At 38.4% G+C, this 27,267-nt stretch overlaps 1 protein-coding gene across 2 annotated transcripts; it reads right to left on the reverse strand.

Annotated features, from left to right (window-relative positions):
• Nucleotides 1-486: 486 nt before the first annotated feature.
• Nucleotides 487-26,198, reverse strand: tnpo3 (transportin 3). Of its 2 annotated transcripts, none has more exons than XM_073868817.1 (23): nucleotides 25,799-26,198; nucleotides 23,560-23,760; nucleotides 20,980-21,053; nucleotides 20,729-20,885; nucleotides 19,845-19,988; nucleotides 19,437-19,612; nucleotides 17,057-17,195; nucleotides 16,776-16,922; nucleotides 16,564-16,671; nucleotides 15,635-15,736; nucleotides 15,390-15,519; nucleotides 12,935-13,126; nucleotides 12,483-12,578; nucleotides 12,323-12,395; nucleotides 11,937-11,997; nucleotides 6,208-6,348; nucleotides 6,009-6,125; nucleotides 5,824-5,918; nucleotides 5,586-5,742; nucleotides 5,334-5,501; nucleotides 5,134-5,246; nucleotides 4,604-4,696; nucleotides 487-1,275 (listed from the first exon to the last, which is right to left on the reverse strand). In XM_073868817.1, the coding sequence occupies exons 1-22, from the start codon at nucleotides 25,925-25,927 to the stop codon at nucleotides 4,636-4,638; spliced, it is 2,781 nt and encodes a 926-aa protein (XP_073724918.1). In that variant the 5' UTR covers nucleotides 25,928-26,198; the 3' UTR covers nucleotides 487-1,275; nucleotides 4,604-4,635. The 2 variants fall into 2 exon arrangements, with proteins under 2 accessions (XP_073724918.1, XP_073724914.1); XM_073868813.1 differs by having other exon boundaries at nucleotides 15,390-15,525; nucleotides 15,641-15,736; nucleotides 25,799-26,196.
• Nucleotides 26,199-27,267: the final 1,069 nt, after the last annotated feature.

Raw genomic sequence — 27,267 nt, forward strand, 5'->3', positions numbered from 1 at the left:
TGGATCTTTGATCCTGAATAAGTATTCCAGACAGCAGACGACTCTGGGCCGGATCTGTGCCGAAGTCAGCAGCTTCGGCCCGGAGTCTGATATTCAAAACTATGTCATTCCAGCGCCCTTTATACCATAGAGCTGCCAGGGTTAAGCTGACCTCATCTTATATGATCCTATAAAAGCTTTGGTGGTAACGTAAACCTGTTGAACTTGAACAGGTACAGCTGTGTATCGGACAACATAATTCAATCAGCAATTTTGGTAGGCAAAGGGAGGGTTACCTGAGGAGGGATTATCTGAGAAATACAACTGCGGAGCGTTCTCGGTTAGGACAAACAATAGAGGAGGGTTCGAATTTACCCGGTGACTCAGAAACACCAGACCTGAAGGGCCCGTGTAACTTTCTTAAAATGAAACCTGGTCGAACAGGTTCTGAGAGCTTAAGGAGTGTAAATCTGTTCGCATCCAAAAAAAATTATACAAGACAACAGGTTGGTTTGTTCCTCACAATGTTTGATTTATTTGTTTGCACAATGGCGTCAACACGCTCGGAGGATGATTTCAGCGTCTTTACGGTGCCATGTGCCAAGATGGTGACAGAACAAAAAAAAAGCACCTGCCAGTCCACTCCGTATTTTACAGCATAACCTGTACGAATAAAATTCCAGCCAACTTTAAAAAGGTCAAAGGTGACGCCAACTCGACCGGGATTCTCCCTTCGCACCGTCCCGTAGGCTTTCGCTGCTTGTGACAATCTTTAGTTTGGTAATCATTTTTATGGCACCGACAGCAAAGCCATCTCTACACACAAGTTCATGAAAAATAAATCTCCATTTGTTTTTAAAAACATACAAGTCTTTTTTTAATGATGCATTACGATTTGCAATCAGCCGCGTCCTCGGTTTGTCTCCGTCGATGGATCCCACCAAAAACCTGACGGACGCAGACTTTCATCCACGTTTTGAAATGGGCGTAAACGCTTTAATGTCCGAAACTTTGTCACCCCCTAAGACGCAGTCCCTTCCAAAACCCACCCTCTCTCTTGCTTTAGGCTGGCATCGGTGTGCTTGCGAGGGGAATGTGGGGATGGCTTCTGTCTTTTGACACCCATTAGGCAATTTCCTGAAACCCTGCCGCTCCAAAGCTCCGATTGTTTGGCTCACCGTAGTGCCGAGGCCCCCAAATCCTTCATGCAAGAGTTCCCTTTAGTTTCTCAACAGTGGTCAAACATGGCTCCCCTTTGCCTCTACCTCCAAATGTTCGTAAAACAAAAAATCCGACCTGCGGGGAAAACAAACAAACTTGGAATAATTTTTACATTTTCTGCTGGATAAAATGCATTTTAAGAGACACATTTTTAGCCAACAATAGACCCCTTCACGGTTCACGTCACAGGCTGTTCCCACTGCGCATGTCGGGGTCAGAAAATTCATTACAGCTGATTGAGTTGCGTATTATTCGGTATCGTCAAAAATGCCTACTTACGTCGTGGGCTGTGAAAATCGCACCAGGTCTTCCGTTAAGTTTTCGCGATTCATGCAGAATCTCAAAAACAAAAAAATACAACATCTGCGTCTGCAAGCAATTAACTTGCAGACTGGGACAATGCAAAGATCAAAGAGGCTTGTGTTTGTTGTGTTCACTTCATTTGAGGTAAGTCATCATTTTTCAGCACTGTTAGATTAAATTATAAAGCCTAAATGGTATGAACAGTTCGACCCCGTGCTGCGCGCGCACCCGATAATCATGCAATGTTTACAAACCTTGAAGGGGTCTATACATTGGGATTTTAACTATTTTCCTGCCATTGACGAGTTATCTCGTCAATTAAGAGAGAAAACGCTTCCCTGTCAAGTGACGAATTTTTACGGCAATCCATATTTCCGCTATTATCCACTAGGTGGCACTCTCACACAACTTATAAAGCATCCACTGATCCAAAAACAGTAAAAACTCCATGTATGTTTTGATCATCGCTCTGAATCTGATCTCTTTCAAAAGTCCTTTATAAAAATGCAATCATCTCAGCTTTTTGCTCAAAATTGGGTATTTCTGAAAAAAAATACCCATATTTGAGAGGGGATAAAAAGACAACAAATTAGGGTTGCGATAAATCACGTTTTTTGTTTACATCATATATTTGTTTGAACTGTTGATAATAATAATAATAATAATGTATATATAAATATGCACAAATGCATGTATAATCCAAAGAAAAAAAATATATATTTATATATTAAGTATTTATATAGAATATAAATTATACACAAATATACAAACGTATACACACACATAAACATTTCTTAAATATATATACACACATGCATGTGTGTGTATTTATTTATACAAAGTTATTATTCACAGTACACACACACACACACACATGATGTAACAAAAACGTTTAAATCGCAATTAATCGTTATGCAACCCTAGAACACATGAAGATAGGATGAAATGTGTTTTTTAAGCAGAGGATCTGTTCTTTCATTTGATATGTTTATATATTTAAAGAAGAAAATTTCTGGAAGGCATTAAACTTTTGTGAAAATTATAAACAATTCTGCCGCTGGCTATTTTTCCTCAAAATCATGTTCAAGTAAAAATCATGTTCCACAAAGATATTTTGTAAATTTCATACCATAAATATCAAAAATTTATTTATCATTAGTAACATGTGTTGTTAGTGACTATTTTTAGTATTTTGATTTTGCATCCTTAGATTCCAGATTTTTAAATGGTTGTATCTTGAAAAAATATTGTCCTATCCTAACAAAACATACATCAATTGAAAGAGCTTATTTTATTTTCAGATGATGTATAAATAAATAAAAAAATTGCCCCCTTATGACTGGTTTTGTGGTCCACAAATAACCATTGAACTTTCCATGCCTTAAAGCTGCAATCCGTAACATTAAAAATCAACAAAAATCAAACAAAAAGTGCATAAAAATGTGTAGCAAAAAGGTTTTATCTTACTCTAATTCACAACGGAAAGCAAATAATGATTTATAATATTTCATAGGAAACGTCAGTTCGACATCATTTTAAAAGATTAGTCCATTTTCTTAAAAAAAGTAACAATTTAGTCACCACCATGTCATCCAAACTGTTGATGTCTTCCTTTGTTCAGTAGAGAAGAAATTTGTTTTCCTCAAAAAACAAAAAAATGTCTCATTTTAAATGGACTTTAATGGACCCCAACACTTAACAGATTAAATGCAGTTTAAAATTGCAGTTTCAAAGGACTCTAATCGATCTCAAATGAGGCATAAGGGTCTTATCTAGCGAAACGATTGTCATTTTTGACAAAAAATTACAAATATGCACTTTTAAACTTCTCGTCTATCTCGGGTCCTGTGATGTGGCAGCGCGACCTCACGTAATTGCGTAATACAGTGGAAAGGTCACATGTTACATATATGAAACGCACATTTGTGGACCATTTTAAACAATAAACTGACACAAAGACATTAATAAGTATCATACGACATACAACAACTTCGTAACAGTCCTCTTTCTCCACACTTGTAAACAATGGGGCGTAGTTTCGCATACGTCATCCGTGACCTCTTGATGTGATGACGTATTACGTGAGGTCGCGCTGGCGTGCCACAGGACCGGAGATAGATGAGAAGTTGATGTTTAATAGTGCATATTTTTTAGTCAAAAATGACAATCGTTTCGCTGGATAAGATCCTTATGCCTCGTTTGTGATTGTTTAGAGTCCTTTGAAACTGCAATTTTAAACTGCATTAAAACTGTTAAGTGTTGGGGTCCATTAAAATGAAAACAATAATAATAATTTCTTCTCGACTGAAAAAAGAAAGACATCAACATTTTGGATGACATGTTGGTGAGTAAATTATCTGGATTTTTTTTTTTTTAAGAAAATTGACTAATCCTTTAACCCACATAAAGATAAATACGTAAAATAGCCTGCAATTCCATGTTTCAAACAGAGATGGCGATATAGAGGCAATTAAGAGTTCGTTAAATTTTCACTGCTATTCTAACAATTACAATATTAAAGGGGACATTTTATTAGACATTTTTTAATATGAATATTCCACTTTCATAAAATTTCCTCAAAAACTTAATTTCTTCTCGACTGAACAAAGAAAGACATAAACATCTTGAATGACATGGGGGTGGAAGTGGAGTAATCCTTTAAGATGTAAAATAAGTCTTCGGTGTCCCCAGAGCGTATATGTGAAGTGTTACACTTTATAGGTGTGAGCAAAAATGTGCCATTTTTGGGTGTGTCCCTTTAAATGCAAATGAGCCGATGAAATGCAAACACTGATCACCATAATGGTGGTTTGTTGAAATTGAAACTCAACTGTGCTGTCATTTATTTTCTCTTTCTCTGCACTAAATGACATATTTTTGTCATATGCAGGGAATGGTTTACTAAAACTTTTAAGTTACCGAGTTGACATTTTCTAGGTTGATAGAAGCAAATTATAGCACTTAATTATGGAAAGTGTCAGATTTTCACCATATGTCCCCTTTAAAGTTTTTTCCATGAATGATGTATAACGCTGTAAAAAAGCAACCAGTCCGATTGTGTATACGTTTCAATTGTGTTTATTTAACATGGCTCTCTCACCTGGCCTTTCAGCATCAGCAGGAACAAGACAGCTATCGGTACAGCCGAGTGAACTCTCTTATCGCCCAGCAAACCTGTTTACATTCCTCTGCGCTAAAGGTGCGAGACGGATAGATAAGATGAGAACAGAGAAAACATAAATGGGTTGAACTAAGACATCAGTCAACCGATGTGACAATTTTGGATTACAAAACATAGATATCAATTTCTAAATAAGCAGCGAATGTGGGTGACTAATAACTGGATTGCATGAGTCGGTCAGATTTTGTGTGTGACTCATGCGGCTTTGTATCATATCTGGCATCCGTGTATAATCTCAGGTCGGGGCTTGTCGAGGCATCTACTCGAGCTCCTGGACGACTGGTTATGGATGCACGTTTAGACTTGCCAAGCTAAAAGATTTGGATGCACAATACCTCAAAAGACAAATTCGGTCGGTGCTGATTTGAGGACGGCAAATGCAACATTTATAACAAAATGATCCTGATACGCTGCATTCAAAAGTGAATGTCAGGTATAGACGAACTCACCTTGTAACCTGCTTATGAAATTCGGTGAGCTGCTTGTGTGTGACTGATATAGCGCCCCCTGCTGTTTCTTTTGGTAGACCTTTCAGTGCGGCCTCCAGCCAACGGCAAAACGTCTACAAACACAGAAAAAATGTCAACCCAAATATATAACCTTTAAAGCTCAAGAGTGTCACCCGTATTTGTTTTAACCGTTAACTTACCGGCCGATCAAAGATCATGATCTCCCATAGGACCTCGGCCACGTCGGGCAGGGTGTAAGGCGGCAAGCAAAAACAGCAGGCGTTGACCAGCTGAGTGACCAACTGCTGCCCGTGCTGCTCCATGGCCTGGCCAATCAGGCGCTTTCGTACCTCGAAGTCATCTTCGTGCTGCAAGACAACATAAACTCATTTACATACTTTGCATACTCAAGCTCTTCTTATTGGTCAGTTTACGATTACATCACCACTCACATCATTCGTGACCCCTGTGTGAATGAGGTCTCTGATGAACTTCATGACGCTGCAGTTGGCATCTCGATGGTCCAGGGTGATGGCAGCGATGGCACACTGGATGATGTGGATAATAATACCGCTGCTTAGCAATGTGACCGGACTGCGCTGGACAAACCTGATAGCGAGAGAACAGGGTGATTATTTTGGATTTACATAACAGTTTGGTTAAAAAAATGGATTTGTTTTAAATCAGTACCTGGTGACGAGTCTAAACAGGTCATCTACTGTGTCGGGGTGATTGCGTAGTCCATTGAGTTGCTCTAACAACTGGAAGGTGGGCATGCAGAGCGCCTGCAAGTTTTTAAAATAATAATAATGATCAACAACGATTTAAAAATATATATCCGTGTTTTCCATGAAGAATGTTGATATGAGCGTTACCTGTAGCATATCCAAAAGGCCTTGCCTACATCCTTCTTCCATGCCATATTCGTCCACTAGAATGCTGCCCAGGTACAGGAAACATGAATGAGGGTACACCTGGTACACACTGACCATCTGAAACACAAACATACATCTTAAAGATCTGCACACATCAATGAAATGTATCTTTAATGACATACAGATTATAAACACATACCTGAGTTACAAGAGGCTGTAATAGGGAAGCGGATCCTTTGCCGACACAACGCACCGCAAACCTCAGGCAACGACAGCAACGCTCCACGATCCGATTATCGCTCTGGTGTGCGTTCAATGTTTCCGACAACACTGGCCAGATCTCATGGATGTGACACAAAGACAACAGAGATCATCAGATGAGAATGAAAACAAACGAAATTTCGCAAGTAGCATGTTAAGTGTTGAGTTAAGTATTAAATGTTGGGCTCTATTAAAGTCCATTAAAATGAGAAAAATCCTGCAATGTTTTCCTCAAAAAACATAATTTCTTCTCGACTGAACAAAGAAAGACATCAACATTTTGGATGACATGGTGGTGAGTAAATTATCTGGATTTTTCTTTTAAGAAAATTGAATATTCCTTTAATAACAAAGGGTTGTGGCTAGAAGGTATCCAGCAATGGCCAAAATCTCACCAGATGAGCAGTGTTTTCATCCTAATCCAACCCCAAACCCAACTTTTTAAGAGTTTAGGCCGTAGCTGTATCCCATTTAGCCAAAACCATAACAGAGGTGCCACACACATCCTAAACCGTGAAGCCAAACATTTCGATCCACCACTGGTGACTGGCTGCAGTACAGGTCATAAACCCCACCCTCTCCATGTAGACGAATGGGACGCGAGGCAAACTCAAAAATCTAATTACACCTTAAATATTTTTTTTAATAATGTTTCTGTTATGACGTCTATGGAGGAAGATGTCAGCTGACATTTTTGAAAGATTTTGGCTGCGTTTTTTTTTTTGGTTGTGGCTAAAAGGATACAGAAACGGCCAAAATAATGTGAAATCTCACCGGATGAGCGCTTTTTCATCCTAATCCTACCCCCAAACCTAACTGTAAACCCGACAATTCACAAGATTTAGGCTGACGCTGGATCCCATCTAGCCAGAACCGCTGTTTTTCATCCTATCCCCAAACCCAACATCTTGCGAGATGTAGGCCGTAGCTGTATCCCATCTAGCCAAAACCATAACATGTCCTGAAAAGTCAAGCCAAAAACATTTCGATCCACCACTGGTGACGGCCTGCAGTACAGGCCATAAACCCCACCCTCTCCATGTAGACGAATGGGACGCGAGGCAAACTCAAAAATCGAATTACACCTTAATTTTTTTTTAACAATGTTTCTTTTATGACGTCATAGGCGCAAGATATCAGCTGACGTTTTGGAGAGATTTTGGCTGCGTTTTTTTTTGGTTGTGGCTAAAAGGATACAGAAACGCCAGAACCGCTGTTTTTCATCCTACCCCCAAACCTAACTGTAAACCCAACATTTCACAAGATTTAGGCCGACGCTGAAACCCCTCTAGCCAGAACCGCTGTTTTTCATCCTATCACCAAACCCAACATCTTGCAAGATGTAGGCCGTAGCTGTATCCCATCTAGCCAAAACCATAACACGTCCTGAAAAGTAAAGCCAAAACATTTCAATCCCCCACTGGTGACGGGCTGCAGTACAGGTCATAAACCCCACCCTCTCCATGTAGACGAATGGGACGCGAGGCAAACTCAAAAATCGAATTACACCTTAAATATTTTTTTAACAATGTTTCTGTTATGACGTCATAGGCGCAAGATATCAGCTGACATTTTTGAGAGATTTTGGCTGCGTTTTTTTTTTTTTTGGTTGTTGCTAAAAGGATACACAAACGGCCAAAATTATGTGAAATATAACAAGATGAGCGCCGTTTTAAACCAACCCCCAAACCTAAACCTAAACCCAACATTTCACAAGATTTAGGCTGACGCTGGATCCCATCTAGCCAGAACCGCTGTTTTCCATCCTATCCCCAAAACCTAACCCTAAACCCAACATCTCGCGAGATGTAGGCCATAGCTGTATCCCATCTAGCCAAAACCATAACATGTCCTGAAAAGTAAAGCCAAAACATTTCAATCCCCCACTGGTGACGGGCTGCAGTACAGGTCATAAACCCCACCCTCTCCATGTAGACGAATGGGACGCGAGGCAAAATCGAATTACACAAATATTTTTTTAACAATGGTTTCTGTTATGACGTCTATGGAGGAAGATGTCAGCTGACATTTTTGAGAGATTTTGGCGGGTTTTTTTGGTTGTGGCTAGGGGTGGGCGATGTGACCAAAATCTTCTATCACGATAGGATTACTTTTATATCATGATAACGATATGTATCACGGTAGAGTTTTTTAAAAATGTTTTAATAAGTTTTAAATCTTTAATACCATAGAAATGTTCACAATTCCACAAAAAAACATATACAAGCATAGAAAGAAGATAAAAACAAACAAAACTCAAGCTCTCTGAAGATAAAGTCAATGATATAAGAATGATCATAAATAATTATGCATGTATGTATAGGCCTATATATATTTTTTATTTAATGTAGAAAAGTGATTTAATCAGGAGCAGTGAGAGATTTTCTCTCAATGCTGTTTGATAAACACGAGTGACAGACAGGAGCAAAATTAGGTAACTTTCCCTTTAAGACCAAAGTCCGGATCCAATACACTGTTACACATGTGCTTTCTCTTTTAGCCGTTTACTTTCTCTTAAGACCTAACTGGTCGTGTTTATGAGGATGCTTGCAAAGTCGGGAATTTTGACGCATGTGTATTTAAGGCCAATAAAGCGGAAAAATGCTCACGAGCTTTAATGAGCAGCAGTCGCGCGACTTGCGCGCTCCTCACAGACAGAAAGAGCAGCGGTTGCGCGACTTGTCCGCTCCTGACACACAGAAAGAACGCATGCATACAGATCTGTTGTCTGTGTGTCAATGGCTTAAAATAACTTGTTTTAAAACTGAAGTGCTTAAATACGTGTACAAACGTTACGGTTTCGCGACCACGCGCACAGGAGCGTGACGTGGGCACGTAACCTCGATAGAAACGATAGTCCAAAATCTCTACCGGTTAACAAATTTCTACCGGTTAATTATGTCTACCGGTTTATCGCCCACCCCTAGTTGTGGCTAAAAGGATACAGAAACGGCCAAAATTATGTGAAATCTCACCGGATGAGCGCTGTTTTCATCCTAATCCTACCCCCAAACCTAACTCTAAACCCGACAATTCACAAGATTTAGGCCGACGCTGGATCCCATCTAGCCAGAACCGCTGTTTTTCATCATATCCCCAAACCCAACATCTTATGAGATGTAGGCCGTAGCTGTATCCCATCTAGCCAAAACCATAACACGTCCTGAAAAAAGTCAAGCCAAAAACATTTCGATCCACCACTGGTGGCTGGCTGCAGTATAGGTCATAAACCCACCGTCTCTATGTAAACTAATGCGAGGCGAAGCAAACTAAAAAAAATCAGATTACACTTTTCCAAAGACGTTTTCTGTTACTTTAGTTATTTCTTATGTTGTTGTACTTTTAAGTGTTCAATTTTCTTTGGCTCCAAATGACTTAATCGCCGCAAGATGTCAGCGGACATTTTTGAGAGATTTTGGCCGCATTTTTTTTTTGGTTGTGGCTAAAAGGATACAGAAACGGCCAAAAGTATGTGAAATCTCACTAGATGAGCGCCGTTTTCATCCTACCCCCAAACCTAACCGTAAACCCAACATTTCACAAGATTTAGGCCGACGCTGGATCCCATCTAGCCAGAACCGCTGTTTTTCATCCTATCCCCAAACCCAACATCTTATGAGATGTAGGCCGTAGCTGTATCCCATCTAGCCAAAACCATAACACGTCCTGAAAAAAGTCAAGCCAAAAACATTTCGATCCACCACTGGTGGCTGGCTGCAGTATAGGTCATAAACCCACCGTCTCTATGTAAACTAATGCGAGGCGAAGCAAACTAAAAAAAATCAGATTACACTTTTCCAAAGACGTTTTCTGTTACTTTAGTTATTTCTTATGTTGTTGTACTTTTAAGTGTTCAATTTTCTTTGGCTCCAAATGACTTAATCGCCGCAAGATGTCAGCGGACATTTTTGAGAGATTTTGGCCGCATTTTTTTTTTGGTTGTGGCTAAAAGGATACAGAAACGGCCAAAAGTATGTGAAATCTCACTAGATGAGCGCCGTTTTCATCCTACCCCCAAACCTAACCGTAAACCCAACATTTCACAAGATTTAGGCCGACGCTGGATCCCATCTAGCCAGAACCGCTGTTTTTCATCCTATCCCCAAACCCAACATCTTGCGAGATGTAGGCCGTAGCTGTATCCCATCTAGCCAAAACCATAACACGTCCTGAAAAGTCAAGCCAAAAACATTTCGATTCCCCACTGGTGACGGGCTGCAGTATAGGTCATAAACCCACCGTCTCTATGTAAACTAATGCGAGGCGAAGCAAACTAAAAAAAATCAGATTACACTTTTCCAAAGACGTTTTCTGTTACTTTAGTTATTTCTTATGTTGTTGTACTTTTAAGTGTTCAATTTTCTTTGGCTCCAAATGACTTAATCGCCGCAAGATGTCAGCGGACATTTTTGAGAGATTTTGGCCGCATTTTTTTTTTGGTTGTGGCTAAAAGGATACAGAAACGGCCAAAAGTATGTGAAATCTCACTAGATGAGCGCCGTTTTCATCCTACCCCCAAACCTAACCGTAAACCCAACATTTCACAAGATTTAGGCCGACGCTGGATCCCATCTAGCCAGAACCGCTGTTTTTCATCCTATCCCCAAACCCAACATCTTGCGAGATGTAGGCCGTAGCTGTATCCCATCTAGCCAAAACCATAACACGTCCTGAAAAGTCAAGCCAAAAACATTTCGATTCCCCACTGGTGACGGGCTGCAGTATAGGTCATAAACCCACCGTCTCTATGTAAACTAATGCGAGGCGAAGCAAAAAAAAAAAAAAATCAAATGACACTTTTCCAAAGACGTTTTCTGTTACTTTAGTTATTTCTTATGTCCTTGCACTTTTAAGTGTTCGATTTTCTTTGGCTCCAAATGACTTAATCGGCGCAAGATGTCAGCGGACATTTTTGCCTGTCCCTCGAAAAAATACAGAAACGGCCAAAATATCGTAAAATCTCACCAGATGAGCGCTGTTTTTATCCTATTTCGATCCCCAAACCTAGCACCAAACCCAACATCTTGCGATAAGTACGCCGTAGCTGTATCCCATCTAGCCATAACCATAACAGGTGCCACACACGTCCTGAAACATTAATCATTTTGGATTGCCCCCTGGTGGCTGGCTGCAGTATAGGTCATAAACCCCACCCTCTCCATGTAGACGAAGGGGACGCGAGGCAAACTTAAAAATCAAATTACACTTTTGCAACAATGGTTTTTCATATTTAGTTGTTTTTTATCATTTTGTTGATATTTTTTTGTTTAATAAGTTTGTTTTTAATTGGTTATAAGATGCTATTAAAAAGTGGTGAAACAACTTGATTTGTGTTTGTGATCGAGTATAACAGGAAAATGGGTCGGGCCTTGAGATCGTGGCTCCACCTCATGATCACTACTGTGCTGACTTTGGCTCCAAATGGCATAATTGGCGCAAAATGTCAGCGAATATTTTGGCTGCATTTTTTGGTTATAGCTTGAAAAGATGCAGCAACAGACAAAATTGCGAAATCTTGCCGGGTAAGCGCTGTTTGTATCCTAATCCTACCCCCAAACCTAAACCCAACATCTCGCGACATTTAGCTGTACCCATCCAAAACCAATTTTATTATCAATGGACAGGTCGATCACAGTGTATGGTTAATAACAGCACAGGCGAGCATACCTCATGGATGACCTTCTGGCAGGGGTGCGTCTGTCCGTTTTCTACTATGGGGTTTGTGTGTCTGATGAATAAAATAACAAAAACAATTCAACCAGGCACAAAAAGTATCGTTCACAGCATGACATTTTAAAATTAGACTTCGTAACCAATAAATCAATCTTTTTCATGACTTTTCAGTGTCAGTCCTTATAACATTAATTTTTTGTGACACTATTATAGGTATTAGTTATTTTTGTAACATTCTATGTCTGCAAATCCCATTTACTTTGCACAATTGTGATATAGCAGTGTTATGGGAATGCCTGCCTAGCACTCAATGCATAAATCTCGTAAGGCACAACCCTGAATATGTTGTTTATCATTGATGAAGTGGTTGTGAGTCGAACCTGAAAATAACAGCCAGTCTGTCCAGCCACACAGTCGGGTCTGATGACTTTCCAGTGCTGGAGTCCTGAGCGATAAGCTGGACACAGACAAAACGCTTTATAGTTTTCATAAAGTTCAGCACAGACAGTGATGTATTCGATAAACACACAGTCATGTTTCTAAGCTTTTTCAGTGCCATAACCTGGACGGCGCACAGATCATTCAGACACTCCGCGATCTTCTCCAGGGGGAGACGGGCCAACACCAGCGCTGTGCCTGAGACAAACCAATCACACAACTTAATCCAAACCAGTCATACAAGGGCATGACTAAAATTGTAAGTTGGAGGAAAGGTGTGTAATTTGCCCCCTCCTATGGCGGCTTATGTGCAGAGACAACTGTTTAATGAATACACCCAATAGGAGGAGTGCATTTAAATAATTTAAAAAGCAGTTTTGGTGACACCAAAAACTAGCTAATAAATAATAAACCTTCATATATTATGTATACAAAATATAAAAAAATGTATGGTAATGTTGCATAAACGCAATACCATGCTCTCAATCATGCTGCCGGCTAAAACAGCTGACATATTCAATACAAGAGCATATGATAGTATTGTGATATCGTGCCTTTCAGGAGGCCGACGGCGGCATCTGTAGACAAGGCGAACGAGTCGAGATCGCGGGCGATATCCAGCAGGCCTTGGAAGTGCTGTGCCATGTGGTCTCGACACACCGAGCAAATGTTGTGAATAGCTTTAGCTGCCACAGACGCCAACGGCTTTTCCCTCAAACCCTTCATCAGGAAGTTCAAAACAGGATCTGGAGGACATATACAGACATGAGACACATTCGAAGTCAAATTCCCTGAATTTTCCTGACTAAAAAGCTGAATTTCCATGACTCATATCCGGGATGCCGTGAGCCTGAATAATGTAATGTACTGTATGAGTTTAGAAAAAAATTTAGCTTAAAGGATTAGTCAATTTTCTTAAAAAAAAATCCAGATAATTTACTCACCACCATGTCATCCAAAATGTTGATGTCTTTCTTTAATTAGTCGAGAAGAAATTATGTTTTTTGAGGAAAACATTCCAGGATTTTTCACATTTTAATGGACTTCAATGGACCCCAACACTTAACAGTTTTAAAGGTGACATAGAATGATTGAACGGAGTATTTATCCTTGTTCTGCGATGTGACATGGACAAAAAATTTTTTGTTTGGGTCTGTAATGCCTTAGAAGCTTCCTAAAAACCTCTCTCAGATAGATCTATTAGGGTGGGGGATTTTAAACAAGTGGTTTTGCACCTATTTGGCTCCCCCTACTGGCTTAACTTGCAATCTCATTACTGATTGGCTGACTTTGCTGCCACTCAAAAAATGTAGCCAATTATTTTTAAGTGGAGGGGCAGTTAGATGCCTGTGATGTCATAAGCATCAGTTTTTCAGATTGGGACGTCTACTGGCTGATTTTCTAAAAGAGGAATTTCTATGAGACTGAGATGTTTAGCATGTTTAGCACTTTTTGTATGTTTGTGAATGTGGGTAGACTACCATTATTCAACAAAGACAAGGTAAAAATGGTTTTTCATTCTCTGTCCCCTTTAATGCAGTTTAAAATTGCAGCTTCAAAGGACCCCAAACGATCCCAAACGAGGCACAAGGGTCCCATCCAGCAAAACGACTGACACCTTCGGCAAGAAAAATAAAAAATATGCACTTTAGATAGACGAGAAGTTGGTTTAAAAGTGCATATTTTTTATTTTTCTTGTAAAAAGTGACAATCGCTTCGCTAGATAAGACCCTTATACCTCGTTTGGAATCGTTTTGCAGCAATTTTAAACTGCATTAAAACTGTTAAAGGAATATTCCATTTTCTTAAAAGAAAAATCCAGATAATTTACTCACCACAATGTCATCCAAAATGTTGATGTCTTTCTTTGTTCAGTCGAGAAGAAATGATGTTTTTTGAGGAAAACATTGCAGGATTTTTCTCATTTTAATGGACTTTAATAGACACCAACAATTAACACTTAACTCAACACTTAACAGTTTTTTTCAACGGAGTTTCAAAGGACTATAAACAATCCCAAACGAGGCATAAGGGTCTTATCTATCGAAACGATTGTCATTTTTGACAATAAAAATAACAAATATCCACTTTTAAAGCACAACTTCTCGTTTAGATCCGGTCGTCATGCGCTAGCGTGACCCGACACAATACGTCATGACGTCAAGTAGTCACAGAGGACGAACGCGAAACTCCGCCCCAGTGTTTACAAATGTGTTGAAAGAGGACCGTTCCTACGTTTTTGTACGTCAACTGATACTAATCAATGTCTTTGTGTCAGTTTATTGCTTAAAATGGTCCGCAAATGTGCGTTTGATATATGTAACACGTGACCTCCCTACGTCACTACGCATTTACGTTAGGTTGCGCTGGACCAGACCTAGACGAAAAGTTGTGGTTTAAAAGTGTATATTTGTTATTTTTCTTGTCAAAATTGACAATCGTTTTGCTACATAAGACCCTTATGCCTCGTTTGGGATTGTTTATAGTCCTTTGAAACTCCGTTGAAAAAAACTGTTAAGTGTTGAGTTAAGTGTTAATTGTTGGTGTCTATTAAAGTCCATTAAATTGAGAAAAATCCTGGAATGTTTTCCTCAAAAAACACAATTTCCTCTCGACCGAACAAAGAAAGACATCAACATTTTGAATGACATGGTGGTGAGCAAATTATCTGGATTTTTCTTTTAAGAAAATGGAATATTCCTTTAAGTGTTGGGGTCCATTAAAATGAGTAAAATCCTGGAATGTTTTCCTCAAAAAACAACTTCTTCTCGACTGAACAAAGAAAGACATCAAAATCTTGGATGACATGGTGGTGAGTAAATTATCTGGATATAAATACACACATACATACATATATTTTGTATGCGATTAATCTTTTGACAACCCTAAAAAAAAAAATCCCTGACTTGATATTCCAGAAATTCCATGACCCGTGGGAACCCTGCACATGACACACGATAACATCCTGCAGGGAAGACTGCTATTATAGGTCTCTTTCTAAATAATTACCCAGCATGCCAGGATTGCGGTCGATGACTTCGCTCATCTCCCCGACCAGCTCGATGCTGGTGTAGCGGACGGAGATGTGGACGTTTTCAGGAAGGAACACAATCTGCTCCAGCACCTCTGTCAGGGTGGGGTTATTCTCACTGTTAAACAGCAGAGGGAGACATTTCATTATAAACAATGAGTCGTGTAGGATAGAAATTCCAGCATGCAAGACTTCCAAAAGTGAGAAAATTTAACGGTTAAAGATTATACTCAGGATCTACACTCTTAGCAATGGAAGCCATGATAAACAGAACAGCCTCGGTTACTTCCCACGGTGGGTTTCCCTCCTTTAGAGTTGAATATAGCTGAGGTAAAAATGACAAGAACAGTTATGAACGGAAAGTATTGATATAAATATTATTCATTTATTCAGGGTTCCCACACCTTAGTTAACTTCAAATTCAAGCACCTTTTACGGACTTTCCAGGTCTAATACACTCAAATTCAAGGACTAAATTTGGGGACACATTTCAAGTGGGAGCAAGGTTACATGGTGCTACATTTTAAGATACATTGTTACAATTCCCTTTCGAGGGAACTCGCGCTGCGTCACTCCGGTGACACTTTGGGGACGCCTCCAGGGGTAAGTGCGTCTGAATGTGTATATCAAATTCAACCAATGGGGAGGCTTAACGACAAAGACAGGGTGACGCGGGAGCCAGGAAGTATATCGCTGTAATATCTCAAATATTGCCAAAGATGGCGTTACAGGGAAACAGGAAGTATGGCAAGGGAGACGCAGCGCCTCATTCCCTTCTCAGGTTACAATAGTTACATACGTAACCCGAGACGTTTTCATGCGTCAAACACAACTATGCAAAAAAGCATTTTGGTATCAATAGTCACATACAGAAGATATAAGCATTTAAAGCGAACAGTTTAGCACGTGTGCTTAAAAAGTCTAAAATGTTTATGATATTATCCTACACTACACAGTGAATAATATGGATTTTTTTCCCAGAAAACTTCTTGCATAAAATAGATGCAAGCACTTTCAATGACCTGTATCTATGTATGTATATTTTCAAAAACTTCCCAGGGCCTTGAATATTTTCCCCAGATTCACAAACTTTCAAGGACCCGTGGGAACTCTGTTTATTACTCCCAAACTTTTATTATTCCTAACAATTACCTGTGAGAAACACTCCATGGAGCCTACAAGAAAAATTACGTCTTTCACAAGATCCGACACTCTCATCCTAAACTCCCCGAAATCATCCGTGTCCTCCGGGACTCCTTCCTGTTCGGAAAACACAGACAGCCAGGAAATCAACCAGTCAGCTCATTACAATAAACCTGGAAGGTAAATATCATCCCACTAAAAGCCTAAGAGAAGACACTCACGTGATCGGAGTCGAGCTGGCAGTGGCGAGCGAGACTGTGCAGCAGTCTCTGTATGTACGGCCGAAAGACTCTGTGAAGAGCCGGGTCGTTGGTTTTATAAAGATGCTCTCCCAGACGGTACCAGAAGTTGAATGAGATCTCGACCACCTGATGGAGCCCAAATCACAAACGTTATCAGCATAAGCTTGCCATGTGTGAATAGCACTGCTCATTTTGCTTGTACATCTGTTACTTCCTGTCTGGGCTACACGTTTTTGAATATGTGTGAATGTGTCGCTCGCCTCATATTGGGGATGTCCGGCACAAATTAGCAGCAGCTCAAGGATGCGTAGATCTCCCATGCCCTGCCCAGGACTGCTTATGGTGATCTCCAGAAATGTCTCACATAGTTCGGTGAAAATCCGGCAATAATTTAGCACCCTGTGACAGATGGAGACAACAGGCAGTTTGTGATAAGTTTTAGTAAGCACAATTAATTTTGATTAATTTTGAAAGTTGTTAAAAAGGTATACAATTATACTGCCTTATTACCATTGCTGGTCCAATTTTAATGCACACAAAGTGCATTTAAGAAATATCTGCATAAGGGTCATAAGGTTTGAGAGTCTTATCAATAAATAAAAAAAAAAGTACTTTTTAACCACAACTTCTCATCTTGCACTAGCCTTGTCGTGCGCCAGCATGACCTTACGTATTCACGTCGAAAGGTCATGCATGACGTATGCAAAACTACTGCTCCAGTTCTTACAAGTTTGGAGAACGAGGACCGTTCCGAGATTGTTGTATGTGGATGCATTTGGGTGATTCTTGCGAAATAAGATTGATGAGGTGTCATGAAACATTTTTATAAAAAAAGTAAATGCAAACTAAGCATTACAAACATCTCTTCATGTACTATTTTGCACATGATTTCACATGACATACAAATCAATTTTGTTGTTTTTTCCACATTTAAGGGGAAAATTGTCATTAGCGCAACAGGTCCATGACTGGATTTGGGTTCTTTGACATGGAAATATTTATAATTTAAAAATCTAAAAAATAAAAAGCTTTAGTGCATGTTATACTATGAACATTAAGTGGGTGATTCTCACGAAACCATTGAAACACCACGGCACTAATGATTTTAGCTTTAAAATGTGTAATATAGTAACATTAAAAAGCATCAGAATTAACACAATACTGTGTTCTAGCTTGCAAAATGTGTGATTTCAACATAAGAATTTATAATTGTAAATTTTATCTCATTTTCTGCTGAAATTCTCATTACTGCAATGTGTCCGGCTGTGTTTGAACATGCGTTATGTTGTAATTTAATCAAATTAACACAAAAATATTAAGAAAAATAAATAAATGGATGTTTTGCTAGACTACTTTAGATGACAGAAAAAATATTTACTGAATATTCACGTATAATAATAATGAAGAAAAATTAGGAAAATGATGTGTCCATGCCTGATGTTCTCATCCTCCGCAACACTTTTTGAGAACAGTTTAAGCACACATACAGAATTTTAATAAAGTTTGATTTTGAGTGACCAAGCACATGGACCAGTTACTTCAAGATGGCTACCAGGTAAGATCATTTTTTTTTACAGTAAATTTGTAATATTGTCTTGTCAGAATGCTTACACGACATTTTGATTATCATTACCGCAACAGATGCTTATTAAATGTTAATTTAATTAAAAGAAGCATAATACTTTGATTTTAAATGCATGTGCAGAATCTCCAAATTATGTTCTTTCAGGTTTTTCATGTCATTTTGAAAATATGTCAGTGTTTTCTGACTGTTGCGGTAATGAGATTTTTTAAATTATGTTACAAAAAGTGTTAAATGATAAGTTAAAGTTTTTAAATTAATGTTCCCATTTACTCCAGACTTTGTTTTTCAATGTCTGGTGGGAAAAAAAGTAAATTTAAGCAATTTTTACATTTTCATGCTTGACATTTTTAAAACCAAGTTTTCGTGAGAATCACCCAAGTGGTATTTGGTGATCATTGGTAAATGTAGAGACAATAATAAGGAATATAAATGTGTCCAAGTAAAATTTTCTCATCCTACGCAACAATTTTCAATCATTGTTTAAGACCTCAAGGAACTAACATTTTCACACACAAAAAATATTTGGAAGGGACATAATTGACGGTGACACTTAAGATGGCTACCAGATAAGCAGTTCTTATTTTTTCTCTCCAGATAAAAGCAGAAATTTTGTTTGTCATATTACCTAGACAACTTTTTAGTTCTCATTACCGAAACTTGAGTTTGTAAATGCATATATTTAATGTAATATAATGTTGCGATAATGATAATTTTGATAATGATAATCTAAAAAATGTAAATAATTCTATAGGAAATATTTTTTAAACCTCTAAAAATAATGGTTATAGTAAGTTCAGACCTTAATCTTATGTGTGCAAAAAAAAATTGACTTCAAGGGCTTTTTAAAAAAATCTGATGCTGGACACCTTCTAAGTCTGGATATTTTTTTTTAATACAAACCATCTTATGAGGACCCCCAATAACACCACTACAGACCCCAAAGGGGCACCGGACCCCCTGTTAAAGACCTATGCAATAGAGCAAAGGCAGCTCACATGGTTTTGGCCATCTGATACATTCACAACGTCATCGAAAATAAACCGTGTCACACATACTTGTCAAGGTCCTCTCGGGCTACGGCCATGTGGTAGGCTGTTTCTAAAGTGAGGACCCCTTGGAAGAGCTGCATGGCCAGAGGCATGTGAATGGCTACGTTCTCGATCGCATACAGCGCTGAACACACGCAGTCGGACGCCGCCTCGTGCAGGTTTGTAGACGTCTCATCTCTCTGCTGCAATATAGCGGAGGTAAAAAGATATGATCTAGTCAAACAGTACATATCAGATCGCCTTTGTGTATTAAAGCTTCTACTGTATTGACAGCATTACAGATCACATGATTAGTGACAATCTAATGATGACATTAAGAGCATTACAATCATTGAGATGACCTCACTAAGTCAACATCGAAGATATCAAGGTTGTATTGTTCGCAGACCGGGTCACATTTGTTTAGGATCTTACCAGCACTTGAAATAATATCATCAGCAGTTGATTGCTAGCCATGAAATTGTTATCCAGCACTCCCAAATTAAACCAGCTTCCCAAACACCGGAACACCTTGATAAGCATCTTCTCGTCGTTCCCGGACTTCTCTGCGCATGTCAACTGGTCGGCAGAAAAGCAAAAGTCAGGCTTAGTTTGCAACCATAAACCACACATTTGCATTTTTCCGCACAATCCAAGCATCAAGACAGTTCATTATTTACATGCATTGAATGACAACTTGGCATACAGGGCAACGGACAATGATGAGAAATCGAATCCTGCATGAGCTGTCGGTTTCCCGGACAGGGATTAGTTTAAACCAGGACTAGACCTTAGTTTACTTACTAAAAACATTACTTGTGTGCATTTTGAGGCAAACATCTATTTAATCATATGTCAGTGCAGGTTGTTTTCAGTATGTCTTTTTACATTTATTTTAGTCTAGGCTTAGTCTAATCATTGTCCGGGAAACCGCTCCTATGTGTCTATGTGGTGTTTTTACCATGTGCAAGTTCATCATTCAACACCATTGGAGAATTTTCTCCATAAAAGTGCAGTTTGCCACACTTTGCCAAATGATCACATCTATGTACATTTACATCTATGGTCCTAGCTGGTGTGACTAAGTATAGGCGAGGACTAATTTTCATATATTTCTAGATCCATGTATACTAAATGAGCCAAGGGTGTAGAGTTACATTCAAGCTATTTTAAGGCCTGAAGAAATCATCACGGGACAAACTTATCCTGCATACATAAACTGTCTAGATGCTCAGACAAATTTTGTGGGATAAAATCAACTACAAAGGACTTTAAATTGTGAAAAATAATTATTTGGCAGAAAAACAAACAGTTCACACCAGAAGAGCGACCACTGTGGTGGAGTAATAGGCCAGGTCTTCAATGATCTCCGTCCGTCGATTCGCCCCGATCCTCAGAGATCGACTGTGTACCTCCTCTGGCAGGACGGTGAGTATTTCAATAAGGAAAGGCATGGAGGACACATCATTACTGTATCTGGGGGAGACAAGATTACAAAATGACTTTTCACATCATTTTCAGGATGCAATGAAATATCTTTAAAAAAATAAAAATAAAACCAGGTTCTTACTTTTCTATGAGAGTAAGAACACAGCCTTTCCACGAGGCCATCTGAAGAGCAAGATCTGCGATTGCCAATGCAAGCTGGAGAGAGAGCGACATGAGAGCGAGTGACATTAAAACAACACTGTCACATTCATAATTGCTTTCAATATGAATCACAAGAGTCCCTGTTGACATCTCCCGCTGCATGTTTAATATGCATAAGCACCAGATGTATTAGATCATTTGTATTTAAATATTTTAAATATATTGAAAATATTGTGAATAAAATAATTCGCTGGGTAAAGGCTGATGTATACGTCTGCGACGGACCTATGCTAGGGTGACCGTGCGTGCCATTCTTCCCGGACGCGTCGGTGCATCTACCGAAAGTCATATTTGTTGACCGCATACGCCATTCAGTTAAAACATAAGACATACAATCGTAGTTTCATTCTTAACTTAAAATGTAACGGTTGCTTTTCTGCGGCCGACAAATATGACTTCCGGAAGACGCACCCGAAATCCTGGACAGGACGCGTCCGGGAAGAGTGGCACGTGCGGTCCTACCTATGCTGTAGCATCTATGCGCCAGTTTTCATTTATGTCGACGTGCAAATACACACGCAGGTTGCTGGCAGGCAATAGTATCAAGGTAAAAGCCGAAGAAGCAGCAGCTTGTTGTGTACATTGTTGAAGAAGCATCAACTGTAATGGCGGTAAATATACAGCAAGTTTTGTTGAAGCTCGAGTTTGAAACGCGATGCATTTTTATTGACCTGAGGGACGGTGTTCTCGCAAACCAATCGCATTGCTTGCGTTGTTACATTTTTGAAGAAGTGAGCATAGCTACGACGTAGGTCTGACTCAGAAATCAAATAAATACAAATATATAAACCCTCAAGTCATCCTCGATGTACATGATTATCTTTTTTGAGACGACGCATTCATGAATCTCATCGTATGACGTGTACGAGACGTAGTGACGTATTTACGAACTTTGGCTCAAACAGAAAGGGATGGGCAAAAAACAACAACTTCGAAATCCTCAGGTATTTTCTTTTTAAAACCCCATTTTAGGTTTTCTGGCTGGCGTTTTGTTTTGCTCTCTGCGCTTCTATGTTCGCCACTATGCCACTACGTCTCGTATACTACGTGCTACGTCGTTCGTTACCGGAAGCTAGTTATTTTAGTTTGTAAAGTTTTAAATATTAACATTTTTCTTACAAAATCGCATAGATTGACCTTAAAAAGCCTTTATTAACCCACTGAAGCCGTGTGGATTACTTCTTTGAAGGATGGATGCATTTTTTTTTAAAGTCGCCATGAAACGGAAGTGGGTGATTCTCGTGAAATCAGACTTATGACATCAGACAATGTCATGAAACATTTTGATAAAAAAAGTAAATGATATCAAAATAAGAAACATACAGTTATAAACATCTCTTCATGTTCTATTTTGCACATGATTTCAAATGGCATCATACAAACCAATTTTGATGTTTTTTACACATTTAAGGGGAAAATTTTCATTACCGCATCATGACTGGATTTTGGTTCTTTGACATGGAAATATTTATAATTAAAAAACCTAAAAAATAAAAAGCTTCAGTGCATGTTATACTATAATCAATTTACAGTAAAGAAACATGTGGTATTTGGTGATCATTGGTAAACGTAGAGACAATAATAAGGAATATAAATGTGTCCAAGACCAATTTTTTCATCCTCTGCAACAATTTTCAATCATTGTTTAAGCCCTCAAGGAACTAACATTTAAACAAAAACAAAAAAATTGTTGGAAGAGACATAATTGACTGTGAGACTTAAGATGGCTACCAGGTAAGCAATTCTTATTTTTTCTCTCCAGATAAAAGTTAAAATTTTGTTTGTCATAGTACCTAGACAACTTTATAGTTCTCATTACCGAAACATGAGTTTGTAAATGGATATATTTAATGTAATATAATGTTGTGGTAATGATCATTTTTGATAATGATAATCTAAAAAATGTAAATAATTCTATAGGAAATATTATATAAGTCGTCCAAAAATAATGGTTATAGTAAGTTCAGACCTTAATCTTATATGTGCAAATAAAATTGGCATCAAGGGCTTTTTAAAAATTTTGATGCTGGACACCTTATAAATCTGGATTTTGTAAGAATCACCCAGGTAGCAATTGTCTTATATTCCCCGTGGTGACGTATATCCGAGTGAAACGGCTTTTTAAATGAAATAAAGTTTGGCAGATTTGAAATTGTCCTTCGAGAATTGATTGAATCTTTTGAAGTTAAGTCACAGAGAAGTCATTTGTAAAAAATGCCACAATATTCCAAAACAAATTACAGTTATTTCTTTTAGTTTTTATGGCTTTAACTTTAAGCTTAAAATCAAAAGCACCATTTACTACCATTATAAAGCTTGGAACAGCCAGGCCATTTTCTAATATATCTCAGATCGTGTTGGTCCGAAAAATGCTAATCATATGCTTCGAGGGTGGCTTAAGGGTTTATAAATCATGGGTTCATTTTCATTTTTGGGTGAACTATCCCTTTAAGTTCTGCACTCCTGTGAACCATGACAAATTATGTCTGTATGGAGATACCTGCGTGATGATAATGGGAGACAAATCTTTGAGGTTCTGTATGTGAGACAGGAGCGAGTCTCTCAGTGCTGTGTGGGTTTCTGGGGGAAGCTCGTAGAACGACGTCTGGATCTTCATCTTCATGGTCTGGGCCGCGAAGTAACACGACTCCACGTCCTGCTTGAGCTGCAGAAGTTGATCCGAGATCTCCCATGCGTACATCTGTGGGGTTCAGCACAGGATGAGAACTTTTATTTAAAAGGCACCACGATGACAACCGCTAACACGATTAGCAAATAAGCAACCACGCTACATTAGAAGATACATGAAGCCACGGATCAGCTGTACTGAAAGCGTACTGATAACAGGAAACATTAATGCTGTGTATGTCTGATTAGGTTTGCTCGGTTTACTAGGTTACTCGAGCGGTACTTGGATAGCAAATCCACAACCTTATTGTTGCATCTGCTGAATTAAAGGTGCCAAAGAGTGCATTGTAATAACCTATTAAATTGTTGTCATATATCTACATAAAAGTTATGTGGCTTTATTAAGTAAAAATATTCTAGAGACGGTTTGCGATTTGCCTTTAAAATGATTATTACCTTATTTGAAAGGGTCATGAATAATAATGTTGAGCTTTGCTCTGATTGGCTCTTTCTAAGAGCAGTTCAGTTCAGTAGCTCTGTGTGTGTGTGTAAACAAACCATGTTTTAGTCTGTATCAGACAAAGATACAGAATTTGAGGAATAATTAATCGTTTGGGGATATATAATAGACATTTCTGGGTGGTAATTTTGTGTTTTTTCCGTATGGATCTGCCAAACGTAACTTTAACATCAATAGTAGAACTTAGATTATCCTACGCGCTAGCATATAGCATTAACTAGCATACAACGATAACGTAGCAGTCACAACTTTGTTTTTAGTACTAAATTTAGTAATTTAATGTTGTTGCGTACATCTTGACGGTGACGTCACAGTTGGAATTATGTTGATATTGGCCTGTTTTCAATACTCGTCTTTTGCATGCACAAGGTTTACATAAGAATGAGGAAACAATCGTGTTTGATGCTCATTACCATGTGCAAACCTTGTGTTATGAAATACTATTTTACATTCTATGGCACCTTTAAAGTCATGTACTATAAATATACACTACCTCACAGCCAAATAAACCTGACTTTGTGTCAGATTCAAAGCAAACCAATAGGATTGTTCATGGTTAATGCAAACCAATACTTTTGTTGAGGAAAAAATAATATAGATGTGCATCACAAAACTGAATTTACCCATTTCATAATACCTTCAGATTTGCCACCAACACTCTGGTTGGAAAGGGAACGTCCAATGGTTGCTTTGGACATTGAATATCAGGTCAGACTAGTTGTATTTTGCATAAACAGGAAAGAGTAAAAAATAAACCTATGATAAGCAGACGTGTCACACAAAGATAAGCATCTGTCATGCAAACAGACCCACCAGAAACCCCAAAACTATGTGTGATGGTACCATAATATATATACAATATATATAGAGAGAGAGATTAAATAATACTGTACGACAGTCAACTCGTGTGTTATGGTGAACCAATATAATTTGTTTACACGCACTCACATTATAATAGTCAAAAAAACACACTTCAACATCATTCTTCACAGTAATAACTTAAGCAAGTTATGCTAAACCTCATTCCGTGGTTTTACGATGCCAACAATTTTCTTATCAATAACTTGACACTTTCTGAAGCGGAACTAAGTTCAACCTCAAGCAACCAAAAGACGAAAGGCGGAAACTGTAACATGTAATGAAATATACGGAACCAGAAAGACTTAAGGTGGACCATAAACACACCTTTGATATCCCAAATGCTCCCAATGAGGATTTTTGTGACGTTTTGACCACGCGCCTGAATTCAACCAGCCTTGATAATACATGGGCGGTGTTCTTATGTTTACATGGGATATATTTCTGCGCAACCAGCTGACTTCATCCACCCTGAACTTCGGCACTTACCTAAAACCATAAAACCACAGACACACCGGACGGATTAAACCGTGGATGCAAAATAAACCCCCATAACGGTCCAAACACACGTGACCACTTCCACTTCTCAACACGGCGGCTGTTGGCGGTATATAAACCTTCAATGTGGTCTCAAATGATGCATTATTTTACACATTGCACATCGCAAAGGTTTCCTAAGAAGTAAAAAGTGCCGTGGCGCAGTAGGCCCGCTCCGGATCGCTCGTGTACGCACCGATCTCTGCAGCTCCCCGAGCCAGACCGAGGCGCGTTCCTTGCCGGCTGGGTCCGGGTCGTGATACAGCGCCTGCACGGCCTGGTAAACCATCTGCAGGGAGGGTTTCCCGCCTTCCATGGTGCTCATTTGTGAATCTGGTGAATTTGCGGAGTAAATAACACGGTTTGCACTTCTCTGGTTGTCGTTGACGCGTAGGTTGGGTGTTTATTCGGCCCTCGCGTTCTCCGTTCTAGCCGCCATCTCAAGCAGACACAGGGCGCTCCTGTGTGTTCGTCAAACACGTCCGTGTGGAAACCGACAGACGGGACTATAATGCCAGATATATCGATCCGCGCCACATAGGTTTTGTAACAATTCTCTGTTTTTCGCGATTTTTGTAGGACAATATTCACTTGTAAGGAGGAATTGCGTATGTTTTAACGTGCTTGGATGTTTTTGATTTATATATAATCACTCGTGGTACAATTACGTAGACATTTCATTACAGACACACCCACTGACGCACACTATTTAAAAGTTACTCTCACGAAACTGTGGTGTCATTGGTGTCCCACATACATTAAAAAGTTAAATAATATACTTTCACTCTCTACGTACCCCCCAAAAATGCATACATTTGTGCTTTTTACATATTTCTTGACCATGTTATCAAATTTTAGCTGCTTCTTTTCACCTTATTTTTATGTTGTAAACTAAATTAAACAAATTATCACTTGCAATGTTTGGCCAAAAAATTATTTAATATTTCTTTGTGTTATATAGTCAAATATGCTAAAAGTCTATTATTTCTTAAATAATGCTAGGTTCCCTTATAAAAACCACAAAATGTGACAATACCCATATGGCTAGAAAAAGAATTTCTCTGGCCAAAATATATTTTAAATATAAGCTAAATAATTTTTTTAGAAATTAATGCTTAATTGAAAATATTTTTGAAATTGGAAATATATTTAGTTTTAACCTTCATATATCAACATATTTAAAAATGCATTTCAATAGCAAGCAAATACATTTTCTAATTTTACATCCTGTATGGCAAAAATTTATTATTTACAAAAATATTTTAAATATATCCTAAATGCAAGTTAATTTTATATATTAAATATAGTTGAAACTATGTTTAATTTTAGCCTTTTTAAACTGTTATGTGTACAGGTTCATAACATAAAGTTTTTCTTTCAGTGCAACGTGAAAATATTTCCCTGGATTTAATAGGGCTAAATATTTTGTAATGCTTTAAAATTTATTTATTTTAAGACAAGCAAATAAGAATACAACACACACAATTTAAACAATTTATACCTTCATACATACATATAATATACATACAAACATATGTATATATATATATATATATATATATATATATATATATATATATATATATATATATATATATATATATATACACATACATACATATATACATACATATACATATACATATATATATGTGTAAATATATT

This window comes from Misgurnus anguillicaudatus, chromosome 1 (genome assembly GCF_027580225.2).
Source record: "Misgurnus anguillicaudatus chromosome 1, ASM2758022v2, whole genome shotgun sequence".
NCBI classification, from domain to species: Eukaryota; Metazoa; Chordata; class Actinopteri; order Cypriniformes; family Cobitidae; genus Misgurnus; species Misgurnus anguillicaudatus.